This window comes from Diadema antillarum, unplaced genomic scaffold (assembly GCF_040938485.1).
Source record: "Diadema antillarum isolate AM-2024a unplaced genomic scaffold, OU_Dant_1.0 seq00001502_RagTag, whole genome shotgun sequence".
Taxonomy (NCBI): domain Eukaryota; kingdom Metazoa; phylum Echinodermata; class Echinoidea; order Diadematoida; family Diadematidae; genus Diadema; species Diadema antillarum.
This window is the reverse complement of record NW_027272236.1, coordinates 534,406-551,932: the sequence shown is the minus strand read 5'-3', so window position 1 is coordinate 551,932 and position 17,527 is coordinate 534,406. Positions and strand designations below refer to the sequence as shown.

The 17,527-nt window shown below is 39.7% G+C and overlaps 1 protein-coding gene across 1 annotated transcript; it reads right to left on the bottom strand.

The window, feature by feature from the left end:
* Window positions 1-453: 453 nt before the first annotated feature.
* On the bottom strand, window positions 454-17,415 carry LOC139710114 (SWI/SNF-related matrix-associated actin-dependent regulator of chromatin subfamily A member 5-like). Its single transcript, XM_071622048.1, has 21 exons — window positions 17,314-17,415; window positions 15,304-15,372; window positions 14,735-14,901; window positions 13,588-13,789; window positions 12,934-13,113; window positions 12,324-12,479; window positions 11,618-11,821; window positions 11,029-11,138; window positions 10,464-10,690; window positions 9,425-9,546; window positions 8,687-8,839; window positions 7,818-7,950; window positions 7,315-7,460; window positions 6,695-6,928; window positions 6,140-6,253; window positions 4,904-5,026; window positions 4,445-4,561; window positions 3,589-3,723; window positions 2,762-2,974; window positions 1,914-2,030; window positions 454-650 (listed from the first exon to the last, which is right to left on the bottom strand). The coding sequence occupies exons 1-21, from the start codon at window positions 17,362-17,364 to the stop codon at window positions 567-569; spliced, it is 3,057 nt and encodes a 1,018-aa protein (XP_071478149.1). The 5' UTR covers window positions 17,365-17,415; the 3' UTR covers window positions 454-566.
* Window positions 17,416-17,527: the final 112 nt, after the last annotated feature.

Below are 17,527 nucleotides of genomic sequence, written 5' to 3'. Positions count from 1 at the left end.
AATCACAACATAGTGCGATATACAAGTTGTTGGGGGGTCAAGATTAAAGTGAATACATGTAATTCAAGTTGCCCTTACCACACATCAAATTTGCCATGCCCAACCTTTCAGTATGAAAAGAACTGAGATACTGGCTGTGAGAATGTGGAGCAAGCAATAAGAATGACTTTATTATTGTTTATATACACAAACGGATTCATTTTAGTAGTGTTGGTACTAAAGAAGGCTTGGATTATTCAGCTAAGGAGAAAATTAATAACCCCATTTGATTTGGTGTTTTTTTCTTGTCCCCTCCCCCAACCAACCAACCCCCCCCCCCAAGAAAAAACAAACAAACAAATCACACATTTTTTAAAAGTCAGCATGACTTGATTCTAATACGCAAGGTTTCACAAGCTGCATTTTTTACTACAATGATACATAGATCTTTCTTATATCCAATCAATGCCATGACCAACAATGGCTCTCGAGAGCAATATCTTGACTCTTGAGGTAACACTAAATCTTCCCTTTGCTTGGAAAAAAAAAAGGCCTCAATTGTTGTACACCACGGGGTGGCCGAAAGCCTATTTCTTCTTCTTGGGACGCCCTCTGGTTTCTGTCGAGTCCTCGGCCTTTCTCTTCTCAGACTTTGGCGTTGAAACTCCACCCTGCATGAAGATCACAATAACAAGACAGGTGTTACTTATCAGGTAAAAGAAAACAAAGAAACAAACCTTTACTGAAAGTTTCAAGGCATTTATTCCTACCTACTTGAATAGATATAATTTCACACAAGGGTTATTTCCTCCATGAATTAATATTTTGAAGACTCACCATAAACAATTTTATTCATACAGAAGCATATCAATGTACATCTAAACACACATCCATACTCTCATTTGTTCCTAGTCTCACATCACTCTAGAAATGCAGGGTCAGTTGTAGGCAAAAAAAAATAAAACAAAAATGATAATAATAATAATTAGTCAATAAAAGCTGCGCAAAAGAAAAATCAAACAGACAAAAAAAAAATGTTGCCAGGGGAATAATCAAGGAAAGCTGCACAAGCACTCTCTACACAATAGACCATAAGTGGACGAATGAAGAATGAATGAATGCCAACCGAGGTGAGCTAAACAGCCAGAGACACTCATACTTAGCACCATGATCAGTTGATGGCTTTCCTGACATCTACGTTTAACCCTAAAGGGGCCGGGCTTTTTTGGCTATGCTCAGACCGGGGGGGATGGATTCCGCCCCCCGAGATCTCGGCCATCGGTGCTGCGATCGCGATGAAATTTTGCATGCATGAGACCCACGTCATAATCTACAAGATTGTGTCATGAGATTTTTTGAAACAATCAATTTCTAATTTTAATCATAATTATGCAAATTAAGCTCAAGATGATATTTTAGCCTAATTAAAAGCATTGAGAGTCTAATTTTTGATCTGTAAATCTGTTTTAGCATATTCAACAATTTTACATCACAAAAACTTCCAAAACTCATTTCAATTCTTATGTATTTTATTGTTTTCAGAATTTCTTATGTATTTCCTTGTTTTTCAACATTGGAAATTGTCACTGACCACTTTTCTACCATAATTAGCACAAAATTAATCAATGAAAGTGCTTAATTGTAAAAATAATCAGGTTTTTATGACTTTCATGACAGAGCACTGTTTTCCATAGGAAATGTACAAAAAATCACAAAATTGTGCCCGTTTTGGGGCGACATTCCGTTACAAAAATGGGCGTGGCTTCGCAAAAGTATGCGTGGACGTTGCAAATTTGGTCTCAAAAGTTGCGCGAGACTTGAACGAAGAAAGTCAAGAAGCCTCGCGACAAGGCCTTCTCGCGTTACAGAATTATAGCGCGAAACGTCGAGGGGGGGCGGATTCCGCCCCCCCCCCCTTTTAGGGTTAAACTCACCCTGCCAGATCCTCTGCCTCCTTTCCCCTTCTTCTTATCCACTTTCTCCTTCTCCTCCAGCTCCTGGTTCTCTCTCTCGATAAGAGTGATAAGCGTGTTGCAGCGACGCTGGAGCTCCTGCATGGAGACAATCGAATCCAACAAACCATTTGAAGGGTGTACATTATATCAAAGAGACATAGATGTGCACACATCCACAAAAGTGCCATACTTTTGTTTAGACGTACAGTCTAACCTCTGTTATTTGGCCATGGTGGGACCGGTGCCCATCTGGATAAGCGATTTGGCCAGGTATGGGAAAAACAATGTTTATGTATACAAGTATTATTATGTATAGATGTATATGAGTACAAGAAAGCTGTCGACCCAGTGGTAGCTACATAGGTAGTGTGCACCACAACAGTAGCATAATTCATGCTAGCCAATTTAAAATCACAGTCACAATATTGATACATTTTGCTTTAAAATTCATAACATGTTTTCGTCCGGAATATATATATCATAGGTAAATTGCGTGAGCTTTGTAGGAGTTTTAATTGTGTTCGAATTTTTTTTTTTTTTTTTTTGTCTCCACTGCTAGGAGGCATCCAGATAATACAGAAGTCTGGATAAGAGAGGGCTGGATAATCAAAGTTGCTCTGTATGTATATTTATCTCTACAAAAGAGGGACAGGCAAGTGATGGGTCTCATGTTTATTGTCACCTTTTTAACAAACAAACAAACAAACAAACAAAGAAACAAATACATCCTAATTTAATGAATATCAAAGTTGTAATCTTTTTTCATTTCAGCATATGACATGCCAAAATGTGAAGAGTTTTGGTCAAAGGACCGAGTCCATCCTTACCATGGCTGTACGGGACTTGATGAACCAGTCAAATCTGAACTGAGGGGCTTGGCGGACAGCACTCCTCAGGTCATCATACACATTCTCCTTGTCGAAGCCAAGCTTGTGGAGCATGCAGACCAGGAACCGATCCTCGTCCTCTGTCCAGTTCTTGCCCTTGTTGGTTCCATACTGGATGCGGAGCTGGTGGAATGGGGCGCGGTAGCGGGCCATCTAGATAAGATATGATAAAATCATAACGACACACCATGACCCAAAATCAATTCTGTATGATAATCAATCATCAAATAGAAACGAAATGATTACTCCCATAATGTATGTCTTGTGGTTGTCATTTGTTTCATATAAACAAATAAAATCCAGGAATATCTCTTATTCATAAACACAGTAGATCATCAAGTTTGGTGAAAATTTTTCCCTGCGCTCAGCAGTTTTCTTTCACTTGTCAAACAGGAAAACAGGACAGGGAAAAAAAAAGTTTATTTGCAAGCTCCATCAACTAAGTTGATACAATAAACTACAAAGATGATTGTGAAATGACTCGAAGAAATAAATGTGATCTTTTCTGTCTTGGTGTGCAACAAAAATGTATTAAACAAGTCTTCTATTGAACTTTGTGGTTAATCGCATGCCAGCTTGAAGAGAGAATAAAATGAGGACACCATTTACAAATGAAACATGGACCGATTGCCGAAAGAGAATGTGAAATGAATGTGTTCAATCAAGGGGCAAGGTACAGTGGAAATGGGAGGAACACTGGGGGTGTGGAGGTGTTATGGAGGGAAAGGGGGAGTGAAATATTGGGGGGGGGGGGGGAAATAACTGACCTTGGCATCCAGGGCCTTCTTGATACCAATCTTCCTCTGGATCTTGGCCTCTCCTCTCTCAATCTGAGCCATGATGCGGTCGACGTCCTGCAGCTCATTGCATCGGTCCCAGAACACAGTCAGGTACTCACGGACCTAGTGGGAAACAATGTGATTAAGAGTCTGATGAGTAAAGACAGCTGCAAAACATGCTTATTTTACTGTTTATCCAATACGGAATCAGATTCTTTCTTTCAAAAATGTACATTAACTTACTTATACAAATGAAAATGTAAGTGATCTGGAACTGGAATCCAGAAATAATAAACATTATGATCATAATTTTTAGTATATAAGACTATAATGTACCAAAGTAAATGACCATGAGAGCATTCATATATCTTCATAACCCTTCCTGTATTATCTGATTGCTGTTATAACTGATATGTGACAGGACCTACTGATGGGTAGTTTATCACTGAAATAACCTATGCATTCTATATGAAGTAAAGGGATGATAGTGAAAGAGGGGAAAATTTATCACTAATTTCAATATTCCCTTCATCGCAATGAACTAACATCGCATGACCTCATCATGACACTAATATGAGAAAAGCATTTCTCATGATACTAAAATTATCAGCTTTGTTATCGTTTGATACAAACTTCAACTTATGCTAGGATTAGATAAAATAGCAAACCCCTCCCCATCCCTCCCCCCCCCCCCCCAAAAAAAAAGATAAGAAGGAAGTTGTTGTTGTTGTTGTTGTTTTTTTTTTTTACAGAACTACAACAACACACATTCATTTGTGTCTGGCTATACCTAAGTAGGAAAGAAAGGTTCATGCAACACCATCATGCAGTCATTCGTTCTTACCTCTTCTTGTGTCTTGCCTTCCACGTCACGGCAGATGCTCTCGACGTCGTCCCTACCATACTTCTCACATGCTTTGACAAACTGGTTGAAGTCCCTCTTGTTCCAGTTGGTGAAGCCCTGCACAGAAATTGATAGAAATCTGCTTAAAAAGTCCCCATTCTCAAAACCTGTGATACTGACATTCACCATGTTTCAAATCTAAAAACGTCACCATTGTCATGAGAAATCTACCTTGTGTGAAGGACCTCTTGCAAGAGGGAAAAAAAAAATTAACACTGCACTGTACATAGCAGCCAGTCCTTTTCATTATACACTGCTGAAAGCAAAAACTTTCAAACCTTGTAGGGAAAACAGCATTAACTCTCTGCATGCCACACTAATTTGTCCATAGGTATGTGTGTGAGATTTGTGCATATTTGACTCAGCGACACAGAAGGGGTTTAAGGCATATGTCTTTACCTGTGTCAGCAACGTTTCCTTTTCTTGGATCTCCTCCTCATCCAAGGGGGCACTCTCATCAATCTTTCGCTGCTCCTCTTTGCGGACCTTGGACGCATCTGGTAAGTCAGGGTTTAGCGGTACCTGTAGGAATCAGCATACAGAGGAAAGGCATGTCATTGCAAGAGCACATTACATACATGACAGGGCAGTCTGTGAGTTCCCCCCTTCCCAACACATGCTAAATTTGGTCCAAGGGTCTACAATACGGTGTAAAATTGTATACTTACAATTCAACAATTCAAGAACAGTCATGTGTGTTAATCTGGTAATGTATGTCAACATCATTTTAGTTGATTTCTATAAGATAGTGGTCCATATTCCTAACTGCAGTCGCAAGAAAACAGTAAATGGATATATAGTGATTGCTATAATTTCTTACTGCATGGTCTGTGGGCTGTTTGAGCAAAATATAGACAAATGCTATTCTGATACCAATTACCATGTATCAGGTGACAAACATAGGTGTGGGGGTGGGGAAGAGTGGAGAAAATTCTACATCAAGCTTGTACGATGGAAATAAATTTTAGACCATGCTCTCTAATACTAGCTATTTGTGACTGCATCTGACATCAACAGATTCAATGAAAATGCATATACAGTAAACCGAATGTAAGGCAAAGGACCAAAGAAATTATGTCCACTTATGTGAATATTTACTTACATGGAAGACAACAATATAACAAAAGAAATCAAATAAAAATGTAGGATTTTTTCAATGTGTTGACTTATATGAGGTTTACTGCATGTTCAACTCTGCAGTCAGAGAGTGGACACTCTTTTCAGGGGGCTGTTTCACTAAGCTCTAAAATTGATCGTAAGTTCGATTCAACTGATCTCAGGAAAAATTTTGGGCTCAATCAGCCCTCAGAAGGTAGAAACCATTCCCTTAGCCATTTAGGAACAACATCATACACCCACCTTGCCACATTCAAGAATACATCCTGAATGCCTATATATTCTTCCAGACTACACATGTAGATCTGATACGAACCAGTCCCAACTTCGGGTTCATTGTTTGGATCGATCTAGTTCCCATGTTAGTGAAACAGGGCCCTGATGCACAAAACAGAGGAGGCCTTTCTTCATTCAGCACAAAATATCCATTTCTGCAATGTCACTGAACACCTTTACACACCCCTAAAAACTGGAAGACTCTGAAAACATGCCAGCAAAATGAGTGAAGACATTCCTTACCCTGTAGCCGATGCTCTTCCTGTAGGCATAGATTTCCTTGTCCAGAAGTTCAAAGAGGCGCGGGGGAAAGAACTGAAAGTCTTGCACACTGGGTTGCTTGGGGGGCCTTGGAGCCTGTTGGATACATATGTCAACACCATGAAATGCATTATTTTTGTATTTGATTTTTCTTTTTACATAAAATTATAAATAGCTGGGAATATTCAAAATACTAAAGCTTGTCCCCTGCTAGCAGTTCTCTGTGGAAAATTTTGAAAGTGCAACATTTTCAGAGTTAAGATTTTTAGCTACTTCTACTCAAAATGAAGGTACAAGATTTTCTACCAAATTCTTTTTTGTAAAGTGTTTTCTGACAAACTGTAATGTTTTAGAGTGTATTTTTGTAATCAATTCAAAGAAATGCTACCAAAATGCTACGGTTGCAAATCTATTCATCATTTGGTAAGGGCAGAAGAAAGACTGAATCACATGGCACACAGCTTATGCAGTTACATGCACATTGCACTTTTCTGACTCTATTGGTGATGCATTCCTCATCCAAGATGCGAGACGTACCTTTGGTGCCTTGGGCTCGCTGACTCTGAGGGCTTCTCTGAAGTATGCATCAACAGCATAGTTGGCCTTTCGCTCTCTCTTGGGGGGTTCAATCCAGTTGATCCCAGCGTGTTTCTGCTTTTCCTTGTAGTCCTCCCCCTCAAAGGAGAAGATGCTCTTGCTGGGGGCGTCCAAGCTGAAATTCCGCAGGGCGGACTCTCCCAGCTGGTTGAGCTTCTCGTTGAATTGTGAAGTCTGGAATGGAGAACAGCAGCTTAGCGATTGTTATTTCGTTCAGGACACATGCAAATATGTCACAGAAATATTGCAAATATGCCAGTGATAAGCCTAAGAAGCTCATTTTCCAAAAAAAGAAGATAATATTCCTTAGCTCTATCACTACCATTGGTATCTCCTTTGTATGAAATATGAATGGCATTTTGAGAGAACAGTGATGACAGGGTTGAGCTGCTGATATAGAAAATGACTGATACAGGACAAGATTTATATGTTGGTTTACAAATCAAAACCGGTGATCAAAATGACATGGTGCAATGCTGCAGAGGCGATTTGCCAGCATAAGAATTCTACTGTCAATAACAACTGATCCTGTCTGTTGCCTGACATAGCAACTGGCCCACCTTCTGCTCAGTCCTCTGGAGGATGATGTCAATGTCCTCATCAGTGATGGTGCTGTCCTTGGAGGAGAAGATGAAGTTGGCTCCGTGTCGGATCATCTCAAGGGCCTCGTCCTTGTTCATCTTCAGGTTGGAGTCGACCAGCCGACCTGCGCAAATTATACCGTCAAAATTTATGACTCATCGAGGAGACCATGCATTTTGTGAAAGGAAAATTCCACTTCACAATAAAACTTATCTTGCAATCTCTATATTGTAGCAAACCCAAATAAATGTAAACAGTAGAATATGCATGTGTGATTCTCTTTTTTCATAATTGACATTTTCCTCTCATGTCAGATGATAATTATGATTCAGTTGGATACCAATTTCATGAGATGAGTGCTGCAACACTAAATTGCAAACTCATTTGCAACTGCAACAAGAATGGCATCTACTGAGTTTCACATAGCTGCTGGCCAAATCAAAAGGTCCCTTCTGAACAAAGGATAAAAAAGCCTCCGTACCTTGCTGGATGACAATGTTGTCAAGGCGCAGCTTCATCTCCGCTCTCTCGACGATGCGCTCCTCCACTGTGTTCTCTGTGATGAAGCGGAACACGTGCACCTGTTTCTTCTGACCAATTCGATGGGCACGGTCCTAGGATGGTAGAGAGATGGCAATGGGTAAGCGCTCTGATGAAACATTTATTTGCTATGGCAATGGTGAAGACTGACAATGATTACATCAAATAATTACAGACTGTGTGCCAGCATTAAAATCAAGTTCTTAAGTAACTAGAGTGGGCTCTTTATCTGTAGATAGCCAGAGTGCTGCCATTAAAGAAGGGGATGAAAAAAAAATTGTGAGACCAATACAAAAAAAAAGGAAATTAAAGGCTAATCACAATATCACATAATCATGTGAGAAGCATATGCACTGAAACTGGGGGGAAAATTGTTTACTTCACCACAAATGTCAGACTTCTTCTCGTGTGGCACCACATGCCTGGTTAATGCCATTTGTTTACCATTATTAGTCACCTGGTGCAGATAATGAGGCCATTATACTGGGCTTGCAACCCTGCTCTTTGTACGAAGTGAAGCGGGATTTCTTTCCTGCATGGGTTGTGACTCTCTCATACACACGGGACTTTCATTTTGTGTCCTATCAGACAGGTGATTTGTTTTCCCTCTAACGAGAGGGGATGGCATGATAACACACAACATTGCTCAGCTAGACTAACTGGTAACTGGGACTCAAATCCATGTCATCTGATTATGATGCAGACATGCTAACGACTGAGCCATCTCGTCGCCCAACTTCAGACTGCAAATGATGAACACATCATTATTTTGGTTCCTTGGTCATCCTTTCAGAGTCCCTTGGCTCTTACCATTGCCTGCAGGTCCACCTGTGGGTTCCAGTCGCTGTCATACAGGATGACGATGTCAGCCGTCGCAAGGTTGATACCAAGTCCTCCTGCCCTGGTACTTAGGAGGAAGATGAACTTCTCGCTGTTTGGCATATTATAGGCATTGATGCTCTCCTGCAAAAGTGGAATACCAAGGTTCAAATTATGTCGCGTTTGTGCCATGATTATTGAAGACACTCTGTATTGCATGCAAAACAATCTCATGGTTACAAGTTTTGAAGTCCTCTCAAACTAGAGGACAATGAGCAAATTGAAATGGCTTGCGTATCATTAGCTACTCCACACATATGAAGTTACAAAAGTATTGTCCAGTTGGTTAAAAAAAAAAATCCTGCTAAAATGTGATAGCAAGAGATTTCCTCTCGCTTGATATATCAAAGACAGACATTGACTCCAACAGATTGTATTTGACAATGTTCTTACATTATCACAATCATCAGAGGGACTTCATTTAGCTGCACTGAGTGCCAGTCATTCCTTGGTCAAACAATCACTGGCCCTATCATCTTCGGGCCTCTAGCAATCACAGCGGTATAACACTACTTTTTCTTTGTTCATATCTTTACCTTGTGTGTAAAAGGAAAATTGAGGTGCAAGCTTTATGTTCGAGTACACAATGTTGTAATGCCTCTGTTTGCTTCTGTATCGTTCATTACCTCACAAAATCAAATGAATTGAATTCCCGGTGATCAAACTCACCTGTCTCTCGGAGTGAGGTGTCTGACCGTCCAGCCGACAGTAGTGGTAACCTTTCCATACACAGAAGTCTTCAAGGATGTCCAGCAGACGGGTCATCTGACTGAAGATCAAGACACGGGAGCCTGGGAGGGGGGGGGGGGGGTTGGAACATAGGGTGAAGGAATGGCAAAACATTTTCAACTATGTCTGTACTATAGGCCAATCATAATTGACTGACATACCATCTAGTGGCCTTCAACAAGGAGACATCAACAGAGAAGTCACAGAAATATAATCCCAATCCGATATATCCTATCCTGCCCAAGTATGTATGAAAATAATTTCTTTTGTCATGGCTACTCTACAACACTGATCAATTTTATAGTGCTTATATTACGTTGATGTATGACAAAGTGTTAATCAGTTGCAATATAATCCTATGCTTGTCAAATTTCCTCTTTCAGTCAAATGCAATTGAATTAATTGATGCCTGAGCCATGCATACATGTAAAAATTTTCATTATTCCTACTTCTCTCTTCTCTTCTTCTTCTTTTTTTTTTTTTTTTGTTGTTGCTGCTGCTGTGTGCAACAAGGGCAAAACAACTAGCAATGTTCACTGCGGTGCAAAACAAATGCATCAATAGACCATTCTACAACATGAATAACATTCTGTAAGGGAAAGGAACATATGGGGCATTACTTCTCAAAGGTAAGTCAGAGCATTGTCAATACTGACAATGAAAAACAATATGCAACACTGTATCAACAGCAGAGAATCACTAAAAACCACTGCATCCAAAATATCACGAGACTATGTCCACCAGGGGGTACAATTATGACTGTAGGAACACAACATCAAAAGAATCTAAGACAATCAGAGTAACACATGAACTCTGTAAAACAAAACCTGTAGGGATAATCTTACTCCACTGTCAACATGTAAAATGTTAGATAAACAAGAAAAAAAGCACACAAGAAGGGAGACATCATAATATATAAATGACAGTTTAGTTTTTGATCAGATCAGTAGCACCCAAAGAGGCATCTTTCCCCACTAACCTTGCTCCTTAAATCTTGGAAGAAGCTTGTCAAGGACCACCATTTTCCCGGAATTGTCCACCAGATGTTTGTCAGTGGTGTAAGGAGGACCCGGCTCAGCCCCATCAAAGAGGTACGGGTGGTTGGAGCACTTCCTCAGGTGCATCAGGATGTTCATCAGACGCATCTTGTCTGACTTCCCAGCACCGTTGACAACGTCGATGTCCTTCATTAGGATCTTGGTGTACCTGATGAGGCAAACAGACGACAGGCAGTGAAGTGCAGGTCAAGAAATACATCAATACTTGAAAATTAAGACTAAAAAACAGTCAGGAATTATCTAGTAATAGCCATACTTGCTGAATATTTTTCACTGCAAAACGGGGGTTCAATACTACACAATTCCTCAGTCAAACACCATTTGGTAGGGATTTTATGCACTTTGAATAATTTCCTCAGTAGTCTGTAATCTGGAATGATAAAGAGTTGATAAAAGAAGAATTACTACAAGCAAACTAGGAGGTCTGTAAAATGAGAGCAATTCATGGACCCCTGTAACTCACTTCCATGGAGGAAAGGCTCTTACCATTCTCTCTGCATCTTGCTCAGACCCACATACATCTTGGTTTCCTTCTTGGGTAGCAGAGCTTTCTCTACATCAGACTTGAGACGTCGCAGCAGGAATGGACGAAGCACCTGAGGCCAAGATGGACAAAGTGCATTTATCACATCAGATGCTTGGTTTGATTGCTGCATCCTTATTTAACTTTTGAACTCCACTACTTGCCCAAACATTAAAAAAAAAAAAAAAAAATCCTTCTGAAGCTCACACATGCATAAACAAGGCTAACTGGGATTAATGCAGAGACTGAGAAATAACAGAAGAGAAAAAGTATATGAAAATATATAGATGATAATGAGGGGGTCTAAATATTTACTTCATTGTATACAAGAATTTAGTAATAATTTTGTTTGTAATAATGGGAGTGCACTATAAAAGTCTCTTGATAAATCAAATCTTTTCTGATAATCATTCAATCATTACCTCCATCCTATGACATCAGATAAATACCTGTTGAAGAGCTGAACACCAAATTAATGACAAATCATGTAACAGCTGGAATAGTTCAATGGGCCCTATCAGTAAAATTGAATCCTAAATATGGCAAACTCACAGCATGCAGCCTCTTGACAAGACTGTTGTCTTCGCCAAGACAATCTGCAGTATTGAACCAGGCATCGAAGTCATCTGAGGAGTTGAAGACATCAGGGAGGAGGAAGTTGAGCAGGGCCCAGAGCTCATGGAGATTGTTCTGCAGAGGCGTACCTGTCAGCAGGAGTCGATTGGTGGTCTTGAACTCACGAACAATGTCTGAGAGCTGGATGGAGTATGAGTTAACAATCAAAGAGTTATGGGATATTGAATATACTACCAGCAGTACTCTTTCTAGCAAAATAGCCTTTATGAAAGACAAAGATCAACAAAGAGAGAAAGCAAGAAAAGCACCGTATATACATTTGCAGGAAGACTCAAGTGCTATTTTAAATTGATGGTAGAAATAGATGCTTCAACACAGATGTAAATGTAAAATAACTTGGAAAATTCATGTGAGGTACATTGAACACTGAATCTCATGTGAGGTACATTGAATACTGCATAAGTCTATACGGTCAACTTACTCTTGGTAAAGCATCCGCACTTGCAATAATGTCTGGGAACAGTACATATATTGTAAGCTTTTGTGGCAAAACAAGTTGAATAATGCTGAAACATAGTTGTTGTTGTTTTAGCTTCTTCATTATTTTGAGATATTCTGTGAAATGGGCTACATGGTGTCCTACAATAAGTGAGCTCTGTGACACAGCAAATGAAATACATACCTTGGACTTTTCATTCTTTATCCTGTGTGCTTCATCGATGACGAGGTAACGCCAGTTGAACTTCTTGAAGACCGATTTCTCCCTGATGGCCATCTCGTAGGATGTGATGCAGACATCCCACTCACCCGGCATCATGACATCACGGATGAAGGCAGACTAGAATCAAGGAAACATTTAACAGAGTATGGTAACAGAAAAGATTTACAAAGTATATATATATATATATATATGTTTATTCCAGTCGCTATTTCATATATCTCATATGCGTTCCATGAAATCTTTGATAGATATCCACACAATTATCAATGGGCCTCTCAAGTCAAATTATCTCAGGCTCTTGAATGCTCTCAAGTACAGCAATCTTATATGTCCTTGTGTAAAATCAGTCAGTCGAAATGGCATGAAATAGTTCATGGAAACTTACTTATGTCTGACTACTGAAAGGAAAAATATTCTTCAGGCAACACTTGAATTATGTAAGGTGAAGGGAATAATAATCACTGCAATTGTTACTTCCCTAAATGAGGTTTAACTAAGCATTGGTTCTCCCTGCATGGACTGAAATTTGCAATTGGGAGGACTTCTAAGAAGTACCACAGTGAGAACTCACCCTCGTCTCCTGGTTACCGATGAGGCAGACGGCTCTTAGTGAAGGGCACCAGCGTTCACACTCAGCCATCCAGTTGGCCAGTGTGGACTTGGGGCAGATAATGAGATGAGGGCTGGGAATGTGTCTATAGTGCTTCATGTAACCCAGGAGAGAGATTGTCTGCAGTGTCTTCCCCAAACCCTGTGCACATAAAACACAGTCAAAATGGTTATGGACAAGATATTTTACAAAGAAAATAAAAATGTTGCAGCATGATGCACGTCAGGCATTGTGGAAAATTTGATTCACATTCTATACACTGTGTCAGCAAGTTATGAGCAACATAGTAATGTGTCATCATTCTTGTATTCTCATCTGGTGTTCTGCTGAAAGAAAAAATATAAGAAAAACTTGGAGAGAAGTTGAATTAACTTATGTAGGATACCTCTGCATATTTTTACAGACTGAACTTTAATCAAGCAATATCTTTAAAGCAAATAATCAGGAGATCACAACAAAATAAGATGCAATGCAGAAAAATATATTTGCAAAGTTTTAAATGTTGTATTACATGTACTTGAAGACTTCAGAGTTAAGCCAGGCTGTTGTAGGATGAAGTGCACAAGAAAACAGTAGTTGGGAGGATCACTCCAAGTATCAGAATTTGGTCCTTACCATTTCATCAGCCAGGATACCATTGATGCCATGTTCATAGAGTGAGATGAGCCAGTTGAGACCTCTGACCTGGTAGTCCCTCATCTCGCCTGACTTGATGTAAGAGGGCGACTTCTCGAACTGGGTGATGACTGAGGTGGCTTTGCGAGACTCGGACAGGAGCTCCTCATCTTCCTCCTGTTCTGTCTTCCGGTGACGATGGCTGGAAAAAGAAGACGGCAGCATATTACCTCCTCAAAAGAATATGAAACAAAAAGCCGGCCATGGAGTATATCCATGCGCCTTTTATTCATCCCTCTTCCACATAGCATTTTTGACACCTTTCATGTTATGGAGGCAAAGTTATCTTTTGGACAGTGGTATATTCATCCCAAAAGCGCTATAACTCTGCTCTGTTCATTTTCAAGAAAAGAAGGCATCACACTTTGCTTGATACATATCTGCTTGGTCAGAGTTTGTCCTGTTCAGCTATTTCATATATGTGAAACATGATTTTACATCAAAACTAGAAATGGGCCCTGTTTGGGTTCTGTTTGTAAGTTAATATCACATTCAAGTGTTTTAGTTTCAAGTATTAGACATTCAATGCAACAGCATTTATAAATGGTATCTTTTTTTGTATCAGATGTAATTCAAACAATCAAAATGCTGATTGACATGTTTCATGTTGGAGTGGACACTTTCTGATATCATAAATAAATTATTTCCAAATTGAACCTCATGTGGAAATTTGACCTACTCATGCTTATTCATATATGTTACGCTATTGGGCTCTGGCAAACTCTCACCACCTAGGACAGTATGGCAAGCACCAGAGAGTGACCATTACCATCTTTGGCACACAGTAAATTCATATTCAAATATGACACAGAAATACCTTGTTTTTTAGAAGACAGAGACTTGCCCATATACTGACACAAGTTATCTTCCATTCATGAACACTTCACGCTGCCCTATCTGAAGGAATCAAGTTCTGATTTGATGCAGGTGCTGTGTTTCTCAACTTTATCACTGGACTCTCTATGTTTATTTCTATTCTATCTCAAATGCTTTTGATACCTTGTTATGTATATTCCCACTCGAACAAGTGAAATCATCAGTGACATGACATACAATCATACTACAAGATTGGAGCATGTAAACCTACTCTCCAACAGCCGATAATTTCTGCTTCTCATCCTTCTTCAGTTTCGGTCTGCCAGGTTTGAGTTTGAGAGGGCTGGTCGGGGACTTCACAGAAGAGGCACTCATGAAATGAGTAAAAATCTCTGTCTGCTGAAGCAGGAAGTCGAACCGTGATGAGCGGTCCTTTTCCTGCAGGGACAGATAATGCAGAAATAAACACATCATTAGCATCATCATGACCTCATTCAGGAGTTTAACAAAGAGCATAAAACCAATGACATGGAGCATTACAGAATAGTCTGAGATAAACAAGACTCTTAAAACCTACATAGGCTGAAAGGTGGCAAAAAACCAAAACAAAAACACAAACACACACACACACACACACACACACACACAAACAAAAACCTTCTACAGGTCAATGGTAAAAAACTGATGTATTTCCTAATTTCTCGAATGCAATAATGCACCCGATGACATTGAAAGGATGGCTGATAAAAGTAAGACAGGAAACAGAAGGGAAGAAAAAACATCAATTGGGATTGGCCAGTGGATGGTGGTGACAAATCACTGATTCCTCTGATTACTTACCACTTTTGCCTCATACTCCTCACCTACACCACTCCCACCAGCCTTTGGTGGAGGTTTCAATTTCAGTGGCTGGAGAAAAAGAAAAATGAGTGTGTCATGTCAAAACTTCTTTGCATCTGATCTCTTCACCCATAGAAATTCATTTCATAACTTTTTTTTTTGAATTTGTAACATTATAAAATACAATTTTAAATGATGTCCTTTTCTCTCATTTTCTCTCTCAATAAACAAATTGATAGAATATAAACCAAGAAAGCAACCTCACCAGCTTCTTCTCTATGTGGAACCTACTATTCTGACATAGATCCTACTAGTAGTGACTACCCTCGAAATCACTGACACTGTCTACATATATATCTACATGTAATTATGTTTGGAACGCACATGATTGAATTCTGAAACACTCATCCGTCATGTAGAATTTTTTTGATCATCATCAAGCCTTTTGCAGTGGTGTGAATTCATACATTCAAGCTGCTGTTTTGGTAACATAGCATAGATATCACTTGTAAAAAGGTGACCAACTCAAAATGACTTCATAGTACTTTTTTTAGCTGTCGGGGCCAATGCCAATGCAGGCAATGCCGATACCAGTATCATTGAGTATTGGAAATAAAACTCTTCAAGTGCAACATGTGTAGGGTAACATCCCCAGTATTCAGTCACTTAAGCTTTTTTGCAATATTTTTCAAACTAAAATAATACATACATACATCATATCTTCAGCACTGTATGTGAAATATATCAAATTTCTTTACTTTTTTAATCTCAACTTTCAATTTGTTAAATATCTCACAGAATTGCACAAAATCCCAAAAAATATTTCACCTTGAAAATTCCCCAGTATATGGTCACTGGCACCAGTATTCGGTCACGCGATGTGCGCGTTCAAAGTCAATGTGTGTTCAAGGCAGTTGAAAAATGCGAGCGCGCGCTACCTTGTTGGCGCAAAATTGCATCAGGGACGTTGCGGCGGCCGTTGGTGACCGAATACTGGGGCCTCGGCACTTGCATTCAACCCTTGTACATCAAGACATTGTATCTGCACGTACGGAAATTTTGTTTTTCTTTTGCGTTTTTGAGGATACCATTACACTCCAAGCTTGCGATAAGCAAAAAATCCTGCGAGAGAACGGCGTATTTCTCGATTTTTAGCGCTTTTTCGGCGACCCATACTCTTAAAACTGGGCCTTATCCACACGGCTTATGGAAAGTAGCGCCGATTCCGCACTTTTGACGGTAAAATTTGGGATTTTGGATGGATTTTTGGAGGGGGCTAAGGGAGTTTCCTGTTGTGAATGAGTGTGCAAGTATGTGAATTAATGTGATTTGCATGTGCTGTGACAGTTGAATTTACTGGCTGGTGACTAGTGATAAGTGACCGAATACCGCTAGCTGACCGAATACTGGTGCCCTTACCCTAGCGTTAGCGCTAGTTATATCTGGATGATAGATCTAACGACGTTACTCTAACATTAGATTCTGCATTAAATATAACAGATATCATCACAAACTCAAATTTGATGAAAATCTGATGAAAAATATCTTCAATGATATCCTGTACACTTCTCGTTCTATGTAAGAAAACTGCTACGCAAAAGTTAGTTTGTGTAGCAGTGGTGTAAAAATGCATATCCCATTAATGACATTATCAAATTGCGATGCGATACCAGGAAACTTATTCCCTGCATCGAGATGCCTGTAAATTTTAACTGATAATCACATGTTAAAATGCTTATGTTTATACATAGCACACTGGGCGTACCTACTGACATACCTACTGCACTGCTCCACTGATGCTGGGCAAGTTCATGATAAATTTACATGCGTCACATGACATTCGAGAAGAGTTCATAAACCATCAAATAAATGAGTATATGGGACTATCAAGAGCAATGAATGAAATAATCCCGGGTGCGAGAGAAACACTTAAAATTGAAAACACCTATATCAATTTATGTGAGCAAAAAAGTAGCCAAAATTTATGCCATTTTGTGCACTGGTACTTACAGAATGTGTTATGGGTGACGGGGTGTCTTCCCTCTCTTCGAAATCTGCCATTTTCCCGCTGGAGTTCCGTCAATGTGTAATGATCTCGTGCATCAGGGAAAATACCGGCGAGATGAACTGTGGTTTCAGTATGGGCGCGCGCAAATGCCTTCCACGTATCGATATTCAGCGCGATTCTCGTTTTACGACATATCGATATTCCGTGAGGTATCGG